Source organism: Neoarius graeffei, chromosome 10, assembly GCF_027579695.1.
Source record: "Neoarius graeffei isolate fNeoGra1 chromosome 10, fNeoGra1.pri, whole genome shotgun sequence".
NCBI classification, from domain to species: Eukaryota; Metazoa; Chordata; class Actinopteri; order Siluriformes; family Ariidae; genus Neoarius; species Neoarius graeffei.
In genome coordinates, this window is record NC_083578.1 from 17,715,079 (window position 1) to 17,733,092 (window position 18,014).

Genomic DNA, 18,014 nt, shown 5'->3' on the forward strand with positions numbered 1-18,014 from the left:
TTGTCTTGCTGCATGACCCACCTTCTCTTGAGATTCAGTTCATGGACAGATGTCCTGACATTTTCCTTTAGAATTCGCTGGTATAATTCAGAATTCATTGTTCCATCAATGATGGCAAGCCATCCTGGCCCAGATGCAGCAAAACAGGCCCAAACCATGATACTACCACCACCATGTTTCACAGATGGGATAAGGTTCTTATGCTGGAATGCAGTGTTTTCCTTTCTCCAAACATAACGCTTTTCATTTAAACCAAAAAGTTCTATTTTGGTCTCATCCGCCCACAAAACATTTTTCCAATAGCCTTCTGGCTTGTCCATGTGATCTTTAGCAAACTGAAGACAAGCAGCAATGTTCTTTTTGGAGAGCAGTGGCTTTCTCCTTGCAACCCTGCCATGCACACCATTGTTGTTCAGTGTTCTGATGGTGGACTCATGAACATTAACATTAGCCAATGTGAGAGAGACCTTCAGTTGCTTAGAAGTTACCCTGGGGTCCTTTGTGACCTTGCCGACTATTACACGCCTTGCTCTTGGAGTGATCTTTGTTGGTCGACCACTCCTGGGGAGGGTAACAATGGTCTTGAATTTCCTCCATTTGTACACAATCTGTCTGACTGTGGATTGGTGGAGTCCAAACTCTTTAGAGATGGTTTTGTAACCTTTTCCAGCTTGATGAGCACCAACAACGCTTTTTACGAGGTCCTCAGAAATCTCCTTTGTTTGTGCCATGATACACTTCCACAGACGTGTTGTGAAGATCAGACTTTGACAGATCCCTGTTCTTTAAATAAAACAGGGTGCCCATTCATACCTGATTGTCATCCCATTGATCGAAAACACCTGACTCTAATTTCACCTTCAAATTAACTGCTAATCCAAGAGGTTCACATACTTTTGCCACTCACAGATATGTAACGTTGGATCATTTTCCTTAATAAATGAATGGCCAAGTATAATATTTTTGTCTCATTTGTTTAACTGGGTTCTCTTTATCTACTTTTAGAACTTGTGTGAAAATCTGATGTTGTTTTAGGTCATATTTGTGCAGAAATATAGAAAATTCTAAAGGGTTCACAAACTTTCAAGCACCACTGTAGATGGTCTGTTAGTACAATTAACAGCACAACAAGCCATATTATCTTTCAGATATCTAATTAAGTTCAAAAAGCTCAACACAGCCAAGAAGTCAATGTAAGTTCTGAGGTAATGCCAGCTAGCGGCTAACAAGATGACCCAAACCCAGCTGTCCCTCAAATCTGCCCTGCCCCTAATTATGCATAAATGTATGGCTCAATTTAATTTAAACTGTTGAATTATGTAAAAATTCACCCTTGTACAGTTCTCGTCATGAAGGGGGAAACTAGCTAGAGGGACTGAAACCTTTTTTTTTTTTTTTGTACCATGCTTTAAGCCTGTTTGTTTTCGCTGTAAATTTGGACATTTTAACATGTGGGTCTATGGGAATTGACTCACTTTTGGAGACCGCCTCAAGTGGCCATTTGAGGAACTGCAGATTTTAGCACTTCCGCATTGGCTTCACTTTTCAGAAGTGGAGGTTGACACTTGGTCTGTTCCCAACGTAACTCAAAGTAGTGAACAGGTTTTGATGACATTTTGAGGAAAAGTGAGCCATGGGCCAAGGAACAATTGATTTAGATTTTGATGCAAATCCGAGTATGTGGCTTGGCGGTGGTATGCACTCTACTGTGTGTCCTTCTAGTTGGTAATTCAAAAGGCTCAGTCTTTCACAAGCAAAGATTCACCACTTTGTAAAAATCTGCCTTGGCAGATAGTCCAACAGTTTAAGAACGTTTCATATCATAATTTCCCAACTTGTTTTATTGAATCGAGGTTGTAGAAAATGAATCGACACCTTCTGACCAATCAGAGGGAAGAATTCAACAGTGCTGTGGAGTAAAGCCTCCAGTACATTTCCCCTTGCTGGATGACCATATGAAATTATTTCACACACCATTCATTCATTCATTCTCAAGTTCCTCAGTTTATTACCCTAAAAACTCTCATACCCCTTTTCCACCAAATCAGTTCCAGGGCTGGTTCGGGGCCAGTGCTTAGTTTTGGAACCGGGTTTTCTGTTTCCACTGACAAAGAACTGGCTCTGGGGCCAGAAAAAACGGTTCCAGGGTAGCACCAGCTCTTTGCTGGGCTAGAGGAAAGAACTGCTTACGTCAGCGGGGGGGTGGAGTTGTTAAGACCAACAACAATAGCAAGACCGCGAGAGGGCACCATTTTTAAATAAGCGACGAGATATCATGGATGCAGTAAAGCAGCAGTCATCCATTATTATTGTTGTTGTTGTTGTTGCTGCTTCTTCTTCTCCGTGGTGTTGTTGTTGTTGCTTCGATGTTCGCGCCAAGGTTTATGCAAACGCAGCGACGTATCTGACGTATACAGTGACGTAATGACGTGGCTCCCCTTAGCACCCCGAGCTATGGAAAAGCAAACTGGTTCTCAGCTGGTTCTCAAGTTGAACGAGTTGTGAACCAGCACCAGCACTGGCCCCGAACCAGCCCTGGAACTGATTTAGTGGAAAAGGGGTATCAGTGATTTTAAAATGTTAATATCCTAGCCCTAATTTCTGTATAAGACCTATAGATTTTGGCTTCAGTAATTCAGAATCATTTGTTATATTCCACATATGAATAAATTATTAACTTATTATGAACTGTCCTCCTTTCTGTCAGCAGCAGTGAACGCCATGTCTCTGGGAAAGAATGGCGTCGTGGAGATGATGTTCAAAGTCATCGGACCCTACAGCAAGAGGAACACCACTCTGATGAAGTATGTATGACTCTGGTGTTTCTTCACGTTTGAAGTCTAAAATAAACACCCCGCCGTCTTGTGCTAAATAAAGTACGGCGAGAGCGATACTGATTGCATAACGTGTGTAATGTAGAGCTCACAAGTTGAATATGATGTGTCACCTTTTTTTTTTTTTTAATCACAGAGTGGCTCTTGATACTTTGGCAGCGTTGCTGAAATCAAGTAAGACTTCATTTTCATGTATAGAATCATGTTGGTTTTCGGCATAACCGGTTCAATTAGTCATTAACACTGTTTGATTATTTTCCTGCTGTATAGTCATGTTTATTACACGGTTACACAATTAGGAAGCTCACAGTGTCGGGTTTTTGTTTATCAGAGATGAATGCCCGGCGAGCGGTAGACAGGGGGCACATGCCAGTTCTGCTCGCCATCTATCAGGACTGGCACCGCAATGACACGCGCCACAGACATGTGCTCATTCGCAAAAGCATTCTGGGTTGCATCAAAAACCTCACCAATATCAAGCTGGGCAGGAAGGCCTTCATCGACACGGATGGCATGAGGATTCTCTACAACACCTCTACTGTAAGAAAATAACGTCTTGCATTGATCAAGTGTAGGATTCTTATACCACCAGGAACTTTTTCTAATTCGAAACATGTTTCTGTGGAGTTCTCTAATAATTTAAAAAGTCTGTGAATACTTTCACAATTGCTCGTGGATCTCCATTTTAACAGCATGACAAAGACTAAAAAAAAAACACGGGGTCCTGTTATGAAAATAATCAACGATGGAGTGAAGCGATGCAGCCTGGTGTTGACTGTTTTCCAAACGTGCACGTCCTGAAGTGTTTTATCCACCACGTATTACATTACATTACCAAAGAGCGACATGTTGCGGGGGAGGTTTTATCCCCCGCTGGCCGAAAGGCCTGAAGGGGGATTATGTCATGGCGATTTCTGTCTGTCCGTCTGTCCCAGGAAGGGTGCTCACTTTCTGAAATCAGCTCCCCTCTCAGTTTTTGGAGGAATTTTACGAAACTTGGCAGGATTCTTTGTTATATGTCGGTAGTATGCGTACTGTAATTTCGTTCAATTTAGTCGCATTTTACCAGACTTACAGCTCTTGATTTACAAGATTATAATTTGACAATTTCATGAGTGTGTGTTTTCCTTCTGAAATCAACTCCTCTCTGTGTTTGGAGGAATTTCACAAAGCTTGGCAAAAGGCCTTGTTATATGACGGTAATACATATATTGCGATTTAATTTCGTTTGTGAAAATTTTACAAGAGTTTTGACCCTTGATTAAATAACTTGTACTTTGACAATTTCATGAGGGTGTACGTTCTTCTGAAATCAACTCCTCTCACAATTTGTGGAGGAATTTCACCAAACTTGGAAAAAGGCTTTGTTATATGACAGTTATACGCATATTGAAATTTCGTTTAATTTGGGCAAATTTTCCCAGAGTTATGCCCTTGATTATTAACAAACTTGTACTTTGGCAATTTCATCAAGGTGTGCTTGCTTTCTGAAATCAACTTCCCTCACAATTTTTAATATCCCCCGCTGGCAAAAAGGCCCGAAGGGGGATTATGTCGTGACGATTTCCATCTGTCCGTCCCGGGAAGGGTACTCACCTTCTGAAATCAACTCCTCTCTCAATTTTTGGAGGAATTTCATGAAACTTGGCAGGATTCTTTGTTATATGTCAGTAATAAGCGTATTCCAATTTCGTTCAATTCGGTTGCGTTTTATCAGAGTTATGGCAAAGTTGTCAGCAGGAGATATTGTGTTCATAGAGCACTCTTGGGTTTGTTTGTTTGTTTTGTTTTTTTTAATCCATTTATGGTTACATTTAATGTTGTGGGACGTCAATGAAAAAATATAGAAAATTTGTTAATCAAACACCTGACTTGAGCATTCAAAAATGCAGTTCAAACACAATGTGCTTTTATTGGAAAATAATCACTTTTTCTTTGCATTGGATGGCATCACACCATTCTTTTCCTAGAACAGCACATCCCCAAGTGTTTTTTTTTCCCTTTGTATATTTCAGTGTTTGCATGCGATCTAGATAAAATTGTACGTTTCTGGGTATGAATGCCTGTGCATTATTCTGTCTCTGTTGATCAGGAGTGTTTGCCTGTTAGGACTTTGGATCCTCTGGTCAATATTTCCAGCCTCATCATGAGAAAGTGCTTTCCAAAGAACCGCTTGCCTTTGCCCACCATTAAGAGCGTCTTTCATTACACACTACCACACGTTCCAGCCAGCGGACCTGTAGCTCAACTCTACAGTCAGCCCCCGGGGGGTAAAGTGCATAAAATACACATGCAGCAGAAGCATACATACATGCGTAATGTGAGCATGTGATCAAGCAATATCTTGTCTGTTGCAGTGGATGACGTTGTAGATGAGAGCGATGATAACGAGGACCTGGAGATCGACACGGAGAACGAAGAGGATGAGAAGGACCTCAAGTCACAGGTCCTTTCTTCATTACCCTTAATACAGGAATCTGACGTTGCATGACAAAATACAAGTGGGAAAGTATTCTTGTTAAACATTAGTGGCCTGTGAACAACTCAGTCAAGGCCAAAGTTATTTTCGATGTGATTTCATTACAGAATGATGACATTGAGACTGATCTCAACAAACTGCGTCCCAAACAGATACCTGTACGCCCGTTTGATGAACTAAGACCCTTTGAGCAATTCTTTCCAGAATTTTCAGAGGATTTTCAGGTAGGGATTTGCCTTTTACTTCACTCTTTGGTGTTGGTATTAAAGCGTAGGTTAGGGATTTAGAGTAAAGATAGAATCAGGAGCCTTCTCTTGTTTCCTCTTTGCCCTAACTGCCTCTTCCATCCCTTTCAAACTTCATGTGGTTTCCTGAACCAGTGAGCTGAGCTGAACTACTTTTGCTTGAAATGCATTTCTGGGCCTGAAAAATGGAAACCGAAGACTGAAACTAGCCCAATCAACACTTTTTTCTTTTTTCCCCTCCCCCCCAGCAATTGTTTCAAGTTAAAATATTATTGGAAGTTTAGAAAGTTACAAACCCCACCTTAAAGTCAGAACACCTTTTCTATGAATTGGCCGTTTGCGTGCTCTTGAGTGATGTAGTACTTGAGACCGGTCTCAAGACCACTTTTTGAAGGTCTCGGATTTGACCATATTTTTACTCAGTCTTGTCTTGGTTGCCGATATAGAGGACTCTGGATTTTATTTCAAGACCACAACTACAAGGATTTCACAAAATTCCCTGTACATTCTTATTTATTGACATCGTTACTGTGATTGGATGGAAAATTTCCTGCTTCAAATGAGGCCAATAACATGACTCATTGCTAATTTAAAATTTTTCTTCCTGTTAATGGCCGTCACCCCTCCCCCGACGCCCTTTCATACACACCGGTCTGGTTCTAGTCTTGATCTCAACCCCTCAAAGTCTTGGTCTTGTCTTGGTCATGACTTGGTCTTGGTTTTGATGGTATTGACTCCCAGTCTTGTGCTCTCCTCTTCCGTACACTGAACGAGGGACGGGAATTTGGCTTCTGTGTCACCTCATGTTTATACCTCCAGTGAAACTGCTTAGGAGTTACTAAACATCCAGGTTTGGTGGAAAAAAAAAAGGTATAATATAATAAAGATTATCTATCATGATGCATTTTAAGGATGTATTTACTTCAATTACAGGACAGATAATGTTATTAACCAGAAAGTTAAGGGTGGGGTTTTGTTTTGGGTTTTTTTTTTGTTTTGTTTTGTTTTTTTAAACCTGTCTTTACCTATAGTTCCAGTAATTCTGGAGCTCACTGTTACAGAAATGCATATGTAGAGGGGGAAAAACAAATAACGTGAACCACCAGCAACCGGTGAGTGGCCTAGTGGTTAACGTGTCCGCCTCTTGATCGGGAGATCACGAGTTCTACTCACGGTCGGGTCATACCAAAGACCATCGTAAAAAAAAAATGGTGCCTACTGCCATCTGGCAAGGCACGCTGCAGTACAGATGCGAGTGGGGAGTCAAACTCTCCCGGTTACCAGAGGACTAGCCCCCCACTGTAACCCTAGCTATGTAATATAGGCAAGAGGCCGAGGGCTACGAAACGGAGATTGGTGCCGCCAAACGCGCCGTTGAATGGTGCAAGAAGGACTTTGACTGACTTTTTGACCAACATCCAAGCCATCAGGATGAGGCAACATGTCAATCACGTTGCCTGTCATTTCAGAAAGGCAACATGATTGACATGTACTGACATTTTAAGCCGGTAGTATATGCACAGCTGTGCATGTGTTTTGGTGTGTAGTTTCGAAAGGAAATCTGTTTGGATTTTGAGTTCTAACACGGCTAATTTCAGTTCCCCTTTACTAAATTGCTGGCTATAACTTGAAAAGCTTTATATGCATTTGAAATTCCACAGTCGTAATCAGGCTTGTAGTACTCGAGTCCAGGACCCGTGCCCTAATTTTAAGGACTCGTGACTCAACTCGGACTTGAGCACTGATGACTCGGACTTGGACTTGTGCATTAACTGCATTAGGACTCGGATTTTTTTTCTTTATTTTTTGTAACATGCCATAATAATTTGGCATATTTATTTCTACATTAGGCGGCACAGTGGCGTAGTGGTTAGCGCTGTCGCCTCACAGCAAGAAGGTCCGGGTTCGAGCCCCGTGGCCAGTGAGGGCCTTTCTGTGCGGAGTTTGCATGTTCTCCCCGTGTCCGCGTGGGTTTCCTCCGGGTGCTCCGGTTTCCCCCACAGTCCAAAGACATGCAGGTTAGGTTAACTGGTGACTCTAAATTGACCGTAGGTGCGAGTGTGAATGGTTGTCTGTGTCTATGTGTCAGCCCTGTGATGACCTGGCGACTTGTCCAGGGTGTACCCCGCCTTTCGCCCGTAGTCAGCTGGGATAGGCTCCAGCTTGCCTGCAACCCTGTAGAACAGGATAAAGCGGCTAGAGATGATGAGATGAGATGTCTACATTAATTTTGTACTAATTTCATGTGAGTGTCACACCTGTGCACCTTAGCGCGTGTATCAGAGACTCTCCGGCATATTCTGGATAGTGCGTGCGCCAAGCGGACTCTCACCTGTGCCGGAAATGACTCGCACCTGCACAGGATTAAGGTGCAAACTGTGGGCCTGTATAAAAACTGTGAAAAAACACTTACTTTGCGAAGTATTGAGTTGTGTTGCTGACACATTACCAAGCCTTATTTCCTTGTTTGGTTTCCTGATCCCTGGTTTCCTGTTTCTTGTCTTTGATTTTGCAGAGTCTACGATAGCCTGTTTGTGTCTCACTCGACCTGTCGCCTGTTTCACCGTTTTACAATTTTGCCTGCCGTTCTGGATTGTTTACCATCTTCACTTCTATTAATAAACACACCTTCTGCACTTGCATCCATCTCCCAACCATCTCTGACAGAATACTTCACATTCCTTGACAGAGAATGCACATTCACGTGTTCATATGTCATGTTCAGGAACAAACTAATGTTAATGGTGCTAAAACAGCCACTGTCAAATGGTGCAGCTGGAGTCTTGGACTCGACTTGGATCAATAGTGGACTTGACTCCTGTTTTGTTTTTGTTTTTGTTTTTTTTTAAATGACTTGGACTTGAACACTGGGGACTCGAGACTGGACTTGAACTCGAGGTTTAGGGACTCGACTACAGCACTGGTCGTAATGAAGGGAATTGTGTTCTAACTTCAAAAAACATTTCACCACTTGCTAGTTTTTTTTTCAAACCTGACTCCTTAGTAAACTGCAACCGCTATGATGGGAACTGCAGATCTAAGTGCATTAGAGCTATTTGGTGGATATTGAATATACTTGTTTATTAAATTGCTCTCCTTCAGAAGTGTTAAAACCTCATTCTCAGGGTGATTTAAAAAAAAAAAACGCGTTCACCATGACGTACTGCTGCTAGGCGTTCACCTTGCATGCCCTCTCTTTCAGGACTACGATTTTGAGACCACCAAATCCACGCCACCTCCTGCTCCTGAAGCTCCGAAGCACCAAAAACACTCTATAGTCATCCCCACAGGTCACACCAAACCGAGAAACAAATCCTCACACCAGAACGAGGGAGAAAAACCAGTGGATTTGGACAGCATCCCCATTTCCAAAGCTCCGGAACGGGAGTTGGTACATGGCCTGAGCCGGCTGCTTCTCGACACCTCTGAGCCGGTGAATGGAGGAAGCTGTGTGGAGGCGGGGATTCAAGAAGAGGGCGGGGAGCAGGCGGAGCTTGAGGTGCCCGATACTGCTGCCCTTCTGCCTCTGCATGACCCCGATCTGTACCTGGAGATGGTGAAGGGAACGTTCTCAGTGCCTGGGTACACTGAAGTGGCTTACCCGGATTATTTTGGTCACGTGGCACCCAGCTTTCGTGAGCACATTCTCGAGAGGGTTTATGGCGTACAGAGGTGAGTACCTTATGTACTTCACTCCAAGACCCCCTGATGTGATGGTTTCACAAAGAAAGTCATTAAATACCTAAAAAAGACAAACACCTCCACCTCTTCTCTATGAATTCCGATTCTGTAAATATACAAACGAGACACGCCCTCAATGCTGCATTTACCTGATGTCCATTTGCATATTGGATGATGATTGGCCTTTACATTTTATGATGTAATAACACCTGCTGGTCATGTGTTCAGTAATGTTTCAAGCTTCTTACTGCAAAAGTAACCATTGCAGTAACAATTTAAATAGTGCTTTAAAATGTAGGGTTATTACATCATTTGTAGAACGTTTCTAAATGTTTGTCGTCGTTCCCCCCCCAAAATTCCCAACAGGGCAAAAATCTTCCAGGATGTTGAGAGGCTCATTCACCCCAGTGATATCATGGATAAAGTTGTGTACGACCTTGACCTGCAGCGGTCAGTTGTTTTTAACGCTGTAACAGTTTCTCCTAATATGTTTAAGAATTCCTTAAAATCTAAGAAGTACTCTCTTTTTAATGCTGTCAATTAATTTTTTATATTTTATTTATAATTTTTTTTTTTTTTAGGTGTCCGTTAATCGACGACGGCGAGTCTCTGAAGTTCAACTCGCAGTTCGAATCGGGGAACTTGCGCAAAGCAATTCAAGTCCGAAAGTAAGCAAGATTTGTTTTAAGAGCACGATTTATTTGAATGTATTCTCAAAAATTGGAGGTGCAGTTCATGAATAATACAACCCCGATTCCAAAAAAGTTGGGACAAAGTACAAATTGTAAATAAAAATGGAATGCAATGATGTGGAAGTTTCAAAATTCTATATTTTATTCAGAATAGAACATAGATGACATATCAAATGTTTAAACTGAGAAAATGTATCATTTAAAGAGAAAAATTAGGTGATTTTTAAATTTCATGACAACAACACATCTCAAAGTTGGGACAAGGCCATGTTTACCACTGTGAGACATCCCCTTTTCTCTTTACAACAGTCTGTAAACGTCTGGGGACTGAGGAGACAAGTTGCTCAAGTTTAGGGATAGGAATGTTAACCCATTCTTGTCTAATGTAGGATTCTAGTTGCTCAACTGTCTTAGGTCTTTTTTTGTCGTATCTTCCGTTTTATAATGCGCCAAATGTTTTCTATGGGTGAAAGATCTGGACTGCAGGCTGGCCAGTTCAGTACCCGGACCCTTCTTCTACGCAGCCATGATGCTGTAATTGATGCAGTATGTGGTTTGACATTGTCATGTTGGAAAATGCAAGGTCTTCCCTGAAAGAGATGTCGTCTGGATGGGAGCATATGTTGCTCTAGAACCTGGATATACCTTTCAGCATTGATGGTGTCTTTCCAGATGTGTAAGCTGCCCATGCCACACGCACTAATGCAACCCCATACCATCAGAGATGCAGGCTTCTGAACTGAGCGCTGATAACAACTTGGGTCGTCCTTCTCCTCTTTAGTCCGAATGACACGGCGTCCCTGATTTCCATAAAGAACTTCAAATTTTGATTTGTCTGACCACAGAACAGTTTTCCACTTTGCCACAGTCCATTTTAAATGAGCCTTGGCCCAGAGAAGACGTCTGCGCTTCTGGATCATGTTTTTGGAGCCCATTTTGTGATTTCCAATACAGAAGCATGCCTGTATGTGATGCAGTGCCGTCTAAGGGCCCGAAGATCACGGGCACCCAGTATGGTTTTCCGGCCTTGACCCTTACGCACAGAGATTCTTCCAGATTCTCTGAATCTTTTGATGATATTATGCACTGTAGATGATGATATGTTCAAACTCTTTGCAATTTTACACTGTCGAACTCCTTTCTGATATTGCTCCACTATTTGTCGGTGCAGAATTAGGGGGATTGGTGATCCTCTTCCCATCTTTACTTCTGAGAGCCACTGCCACTCCAAGATGCTCTTTTTATACCCAGTCATGTTAATGCCCTATTGCCAATTGACCTAATGAGTTGCAATTTGGTCCTCCAGCTGTTCCTTTTTTGTACCTTTTAACTTTTCCAGCCTCTTATTGCCCCTGTCCCAACTTTTTTGAGATCTGTTGCTGTCATGAAATTTCAAATGAGCCAATATTTGGCATGAAATTTCAAAATGTCTCACTTTCGACATTTGATATGTTGTCTATGTTCTATCATGAATACAATATCAGTTTTTGAGATTTGTAAATTATTGCATTCCGTTTTTATTTACAATTTGTACTTTGTCCCAACTTTTTTGGAATCGGGGTTGTAATAGCCTGTACAATATTAAGTCATGCGTTGTGTATTTCATGTTAAAGAACCATATCAGATGCATGGCATGGGATATTATTTATCTATAAAATGTTTAATATCCTGTGCTCTTTAGGTTCGAGTACGACTTGGTGCTAAATTCAGATATCAACAGTAACCACTATCACCAGTGGTTCTACTGTGAGGTGAGCGGGATGCATGTGGGGCTACCGTATCGCTTCAACATCATCAACTGTGAAAAATCCAACAGCCAGTTCAACTACGGTGAGCTATAGCCAGAGTTTTATTGATAAAAATAATAATGAATTAACTATGGGGAAAATCATTTTATATAATATACGGTATATGGACATGAGTGTTTTACTGGGCAATACGCCACTCGTATTTTTCATTCGAGCTACATCCAGGGCATGAAGAACCAAAACCGTGACACACATCTCTATATGTCACTTGTGAGGAACTCGGTGACGTAAATAAATTTGGGTACTTTGTGAATGCGTCAGTATAATAAAAAGAAAATCACACGTTGGCTTGAAGATATGAAGTTTATCTTCTCGTGTTGAAAATCTCACATTTTCATACAAAATGCAGTATATCGTGGATCTGAGTGACCTATATTTAATTATTTTTTTCGCGGTCCGGTTTCAAATCCTGCGCTCTGATTGGCTGGCGAGCGGGTCCATATCCTACGATACAGACCCCGGTTATGGATCTCTGGTGACTCGCTCGTTCACAACAACAAACAGCATGATAGCATTTTTTGTCAACATTTTATTTTTATTTTAAATTTTTTTTTATAAGATTTATTTATAAGAGTATCAAAAATCATAAATTTTTGCCAGCATTTCTCAGGAGAATAGCATTAATTTTACAGCATGGATAGTGATCACGACAGTGTTCACAGCGAAAGCAAGTTTTACTACCCTGAGGAAGAAGAAATAAAAGAAAACATTTCAGGAGAAAGCTAAAAGCCTGTAGATGTTGCTAACGCCAAGCAAAAACATGGCTGAATCCTGAATGACTCAATTTTGTATAAATAGGGGACGACATAGGCAGCAAAATGTAGTTTTTTTGGGGGTTTTTTTCCTGCCATGGAAGTGCACTTGTATACTGAGGAGGAAGCCATTTGCATTACAGCCGTGAATGAGGATTCAAAATGGCGGCTCGGCTCGGTTTTCCCTTTCGGCCGCTCTCGTTTTCTGTTATAATTTGGTAAAGAAAAAAAATAAATAAATAAATATATTATTTACCAGCTTAAGGTCGGTCCGTATGGTGAAATACCGTGACCTTGGCCTTGAATACTGACCTCAGCCCAGAGGGCCTCGCTCAGTACTTTCAAGACCTCGGTCACGGTATTTCACCATACGCACCTCCCAGCTGGTAAATAACATATATTTTGGCTGGCGTTGAGTGGTATATCAGATATATTCCATTCAGCTAGTCGAAGATGAGTTCAATATCATGCTCGCTGAATGGAATATATCTGATATATCATGAAAAATAGCCTATTGTTTATGAATAATAATCTTTTCATATTGGCATACTCAAAGGCCAATGCTAGCTTACCCACGAGTTAGCACTGTTGGCGCAGCAGTGCAGTCACCTTCCAGCCAGTATTGCATTCAGCAGTACTGTTAGCAAAGACCAATGCTAGTGCAGTCAAGCTACTGCTATTGAGAGCTAGTAGCACAGGCTAACGACCACGAAGCTAGGATTTCTGTCTCCAGACTCTTCCACACACACTCGCCACAGCATTTTTCACTCAGACTTGCGTATTCATTTCCCTGTGTAATTTACTTAGTTACTTTTAAAATCAACATCAACAACCACACACAACAGAGCGACCTGGCAGCCAAAATTCTCTCTAAATCTTGCGTATTTAACGAAGCAAACCTGGCAGCCATGTTTGCTTACAGATTGTCACCATCGCTCGCTAGCGCAGAAGTTTTACATCTCCGGCGTGTGTCTTTTCCAGTTTCTCGATGTCTGTCGGTATGTTTTTCTCTTGTAAATATGCGTGAAGAATATGTAACGAAGTTTTGGTAGCCTTTCGGATGTTCAGCGTGTCTTTTTAGTTTCAGTTTATTTATTTAGTGCTTAATTATAGTATAGCTAATCCTAACAGTAGCACTGGATCAGCCTTGTCTTCTCTCTCTTTCCTGGCGGAAAAAGAAATGATTCTGCGCATGCACAGCAGAAAAGTTTTGTCACTGGATATTCGCATGAGTTCCGACATGTGACGTCGTGTTGTGGTTTTTTTTGACAACCATGCATTGTCGTTAAATCATATTCAGCGCTCATTCTCCACTGGGTAGAGTGACGTGATACACGTAGGATAAGCGATATGCTAACAATATTGCATGCTATCGAACCAAATGAATGAAACCCGCTAGAAGGGAAGGGAGTAGAATGCATGTTTTTATTCCATCGGAAAAGTGTCCTGTATGTATGATAATTTTCTGATATTTCACTCCGATGACATCACTCCCAGTGTTTTCCCGTTGAATAGACGCGGTCAAAATAGCAAACCGATTCAAAATTCTTTTGATTAACTTGCATTCATATATTGTAGAGAACATTTACACGGTGGTGCGAAGATATGAAGTTTATCCTCACGTGGTGAATGTATCGCTCAGTTGCTTCGCTCCCTCATGATGTATCCATTCACCACTTGAAGATTTTTTTTAGGCATCTTGTAAGAAGATTATCTTGTGTATTCTGTAATGACTGTGTAATAGTCATGGCATTGTGTGCCTATGATTTATAAGACCTGTGTGTTCTTGCTGCAGGCATGCAGGTACTCATGTACTCGGTACAGGAAGCGATCAGGGGCAGCCCTCGCTGGGTTCGGACTGGATCTGACATCTGTTACTACAAGTAAGTTCCGTTTTTATTCCAAATGCACACCATCTTTCAGTCACTTTCCTTTGGATGAATGAGTAGAGAAAGTTTTCTAATTGTGTTTATTACCATAGCGTTGATCTGATATGGTCAAAGTTTTTGTTTATATGAAGTCTAAGCCCATGTTTACATTAGACCGTATCAGCGGATCATCAGATTAACGTTTTTAAAACGATTAGTGTGCACACAGCAACACCAATACACGATTTGCGTGCACACAGCAACACCAATACACGGATATGCTCGGCTCCGCAGGCATCCTGCGCTCCAAATCACTCCGCCCTGAACAGCGAGTGCCCTCTGGAGGGTGCGCACTCCGGCCTTGCGCAGCTCACAGAGCACGCGAGTATAGCGCACAACCACTGATTCGGGACTGAGCCGCTGTGTGTGTGATCCCAGTGCATATCACTTACCACTTGCAAGTGGAAGGATGGCAAGCCTAAAGACAATCATAACTACACAATGGGCAGTATTTGCATCAGTATTTGCAGTATTTTCATACTTTTATACTCTTTAATGAAAGGTGGTACAAGGCGGAAGTCCGCGCCGTTTTTCAGCAGTCGCGTCACATGACCAATGCCAGCGAATCAGGAAGGTGGATGTCACAGTGACGTTGTCCAGTGACGACGCCAGCTAGAGCTCAGCACAGCGTATCCGCGTATTCTCAATGTTTACACAGCACCGGACCAGACACGATCTGGATTGAATACGTGGACCCTGGTGGATTCCCGTTTCCCGGCGTTTCCAGGCGTTTTAATGTAAACGGACAGTGCATCCGCGAAGAAAACGAGACAGATACGGTCTAATGTAAACTTGGCCTAAGATGTTTATTTCACATGTCCTGAAATGAGCCTCCAGTACCACAAACTCGTCTTCCAGAAAGACGAGTTTGTGCTTTTCTGCTTTCTTGGTCACATGACAAGCTATGGGGATTTTTTTTTTCCCCCGTCATTTAGAGAAAGAAAAAAAAAATACTGGGCTGCAATACACCATACATCCCTCCATAATTGTATTCCTTATTTAATATAACTGTTTCAGTGCGAGCTCACTGATTTGCAGATATGAAGATGATGACAAACGTGTAAAATATCCACACAAGGCTTCTGACACATGTACTATGATCTATTTCCTGTCTAAACAGGAACCATTTCTCACGGAGCTCCATCGCAGCTGGGGGTCAGAAGGGCAAATCCTATTACACCATCACCTTTACTGTGACCTTTCATCACAAGGATGATGTCTGTTACTTTGCCTATCATTACCCATACACTTACTCGACCCTGAAGGTATCAGCTTAGCCTCCTGACCTTTGGTCCATTTCTATACACTGTGAATAATGTGTCGAGGACAGAGTCTGATGTGACGTGTGTGTGTGTGTCAGATGCATCTCCAGAAGCTGCACGCTCTGTGCACGCCTCACATCTACTACAGACAGCAGCAGCTTTGCAAGACACTTGGTGGAAACGACTGCCCTCTGCTGACCATCACAGCCATGCCAGAGTCCTCCAGCAATGACCATGTCTGCCAATTCAGTATGTCTATCACTCTCACACACACGTTTACTTTGCTTTATTATCCTTGTGAGGACCTTTCGATTGATATATTTATTAATGTAGATAATTCATGCTATGCGACACGTAATCCTAATTTTAACCCTAACCTTAGGAACTAAAAGGATTTTTTTTTTTTAAATAAAACCTGCGGGCGGCACGGTGGTGTAGTGGTTAGCGCTGTCGCCTCACAGCAAGAAGGTCCGGGTTCGAGCCCCGTGGCCGGCGAGGGCCTTTCTGTGCGGAGTTTGCATGTTCTCCCCGTGTCCGCGTGGGTTTCCTCCGGGTGTTCTGGTTTCCCCCACAGTCCAAAGACATGCAGGTTAGGTTAACTGGTGACTCTAAATTGAGCGTAGGTGTGAATGTGAGTGTGAATGGTTGTCTGTGTCTATGTGTCAGCCCTGTGATGACCTGGCGACTTGTCCAGGGTGTACCCCGCCTTTCGCCCGTAGTCAGCTGGGATAGGCTCCAGCTTGCCTGCGACCCTGTAGAAGGATAAAGCGGCTAGAGATGATGAGATGAGATAAAACCTGCCATTTTTGTAAAAGGGGGGGAGTAAAATGTTTCGGAGGTCAAAACTGATCAGATATTCTTATCTTTGTGGGGAAGTTTGGTCCCCACCAAGATATAATTAACAATTATTCCACGAAATCGAGTCGTACATGAGCTGATAGCCAACGAGGTACATAGACTTGAGTTGGCTATAAGCCATGTACGACGAGATTGAGTGGAATAATTGTTTTATTCTATCCACATTCACTGGATTTTGAGAAATGGAGCATCCCCCCCCCCAAATTCGATAAATAAAAACTTCATACAAAACGTCTGACAAAATCATTTCTGCTTAGGCGGACGACTTAAAGGTCCCATGGCATGGTGGTTTGTTGATGCTTTAAACGGGCTCGTGGAGGTTTCCGGATGTTATATCCGCAGCCTTTCTCGAAATGAACCCTCGGCACGTAAATATAGCCTCCTGGGAGAAAGCCCCATTTCAGCGCTTTTCCCAGTGCGTCGTTTTGCTAATGAGAAGCAGGAGGCAGGGAAGGGTAGAGGGTGGGGGCGGGCCATGGGGGGAGGGGCTTGACCAAGCTGCGCACACACATACTCGCTGCTATCAGCGCCTGTAGCCACGCTGCTAAGACAAAACCCCGTTCTCCCTCGGACTCCTTTCGTAAACTCAACGTGACACAGAGAACAGAGAGTGAGAGTGTTCGGAGTAGTAGTTTACAAACGTATAATACCCTAGGCTTGAACACGCACTCCATAACCAAAGAGGATAGAAGCAGCAACTACAGCAACATAGCGCTTATCCAACAGAAGACATGCATTGCGGAGCAATAGTCAAACATAAGCTCATAAGTTACAGTCAATTTCCAGACTAAACTCAGTTTAACAGAGCATGCTGCATGCTCTTTAGTTTTGTAACGCAGAGTACCTGGCTAACTGCAGGAAGCGGTTAGCTGCACAGCTAATGTAGCCATTGCTAGGCTAACGCACCGATTTTAAAACACGGCAAAACGACCAGTTATACACTTACTTGTTCGGTGTTTGTTGCTGATGCGGCAGGGATGCTTGGTACGGACCCAGGCTTCAGTGACAGTTGATGTGCAAAACCTGCCCTGTACTGTCCCAAGTTGTGGAAACATTCCTCAGAAAAATGCTTCCGACAAACATACACCGTCTTAGGTAGACTCGACGGCGTATTATTGGAGTAAATAAAATTAAGCCACTGCGTCTTCAGGGGCTCTCCCGTCGGCAGTAAAAACAGACTCTTTTCTGTGTTGTCACATCCATGTACAGCGCAATTTCCATGTTTCGCTCGCTTAGGTGATGCCATGTTGTTGTGTCCTCTATGGTCTCCTCACTACAACTGGGCGGGGCAATCCATACAGTGGGTGGGAATCCAGAGGGGGGGCGTGGGGATCATCTCCCTTGCTGACGTAGTAAAGGGAAGAGTTTATCAACGCGCCGTTTTGACGCTCCATTCTCAAATGTTGGGCATAGTTTGGTTTACACATTATGAAATTTCTAGCCACTGGGGTGACTTAAGAAGGTCAGAGGAACTC

At 42.6% G+C, this 18,014-nt stretch overlaps 1 protein-coding gene across 5 annotated transcripts in view; it reads left to right on the forward strand.

Moving 5' to 3' along the window:
* Window positions 1-18,014, forward strand: part of agtpbp1 (ATP/GTP binding carboxypeptidase 1) — a 91,078-nt gene that overhangs the window by 37,973 nt on the left and 35,091 nt on the right. For 2 of the 5 annotated variants that reach the window (XM_060931400.1, XM_060931404.1), the window contains exons 8-20: window positions 2,708-2,804; window positions 2,971-3,008; window positions 3,166-3,374; window positions 4,927-5,104; window positions 5,192-5,280; window positions 5,421-5,537; window positions 8,761-9,230; window positions 9,606-9,689; window positions 9,821-9,907; window positions 11,613-11,761; window positions 14,287-14,374; window positions 15,540-15,684; window positions 15,780-15,930. In XM_060931400.1, the coding sequence (XP_060787383.1) occupies window positions 2,708-2,804; window positions 2,971-3,008; window positions 3,166-3,374; window positions 4,927-5,104; window positions 5,192-5,280; window positions 5,421-5,537; window positions 8,761-9,230; window positions 9,606-9,689; window positions 9,821-9,907; window positions 11,613-11,761; window positions 14,287-14,374; window positions 15,540-15,684; window positions 15,780-15,930 (1,902 nt within the window). The remainder of the gene's footprint in view (window positions 1-2,707; window positions 2,805-2,970; window positions 3,009-3,165; window positions 3,375-4,926; window positions 5,105-5,191; window positions 5,281-5,420; window positions 5,538-8,760; window positions 9,231-9,605; window positions 9,690-9,820; window positions 9,908-11,612; window positions 11,762-14,286; window positions 14,375-15,539; window positions 15,685-15,779; window positions 15,931-18,014) is intronic. The other 3 variants (XM_060931401.1, XM_060931402.1, XM_060931403.1) reach the window with 2 other exon arrangements.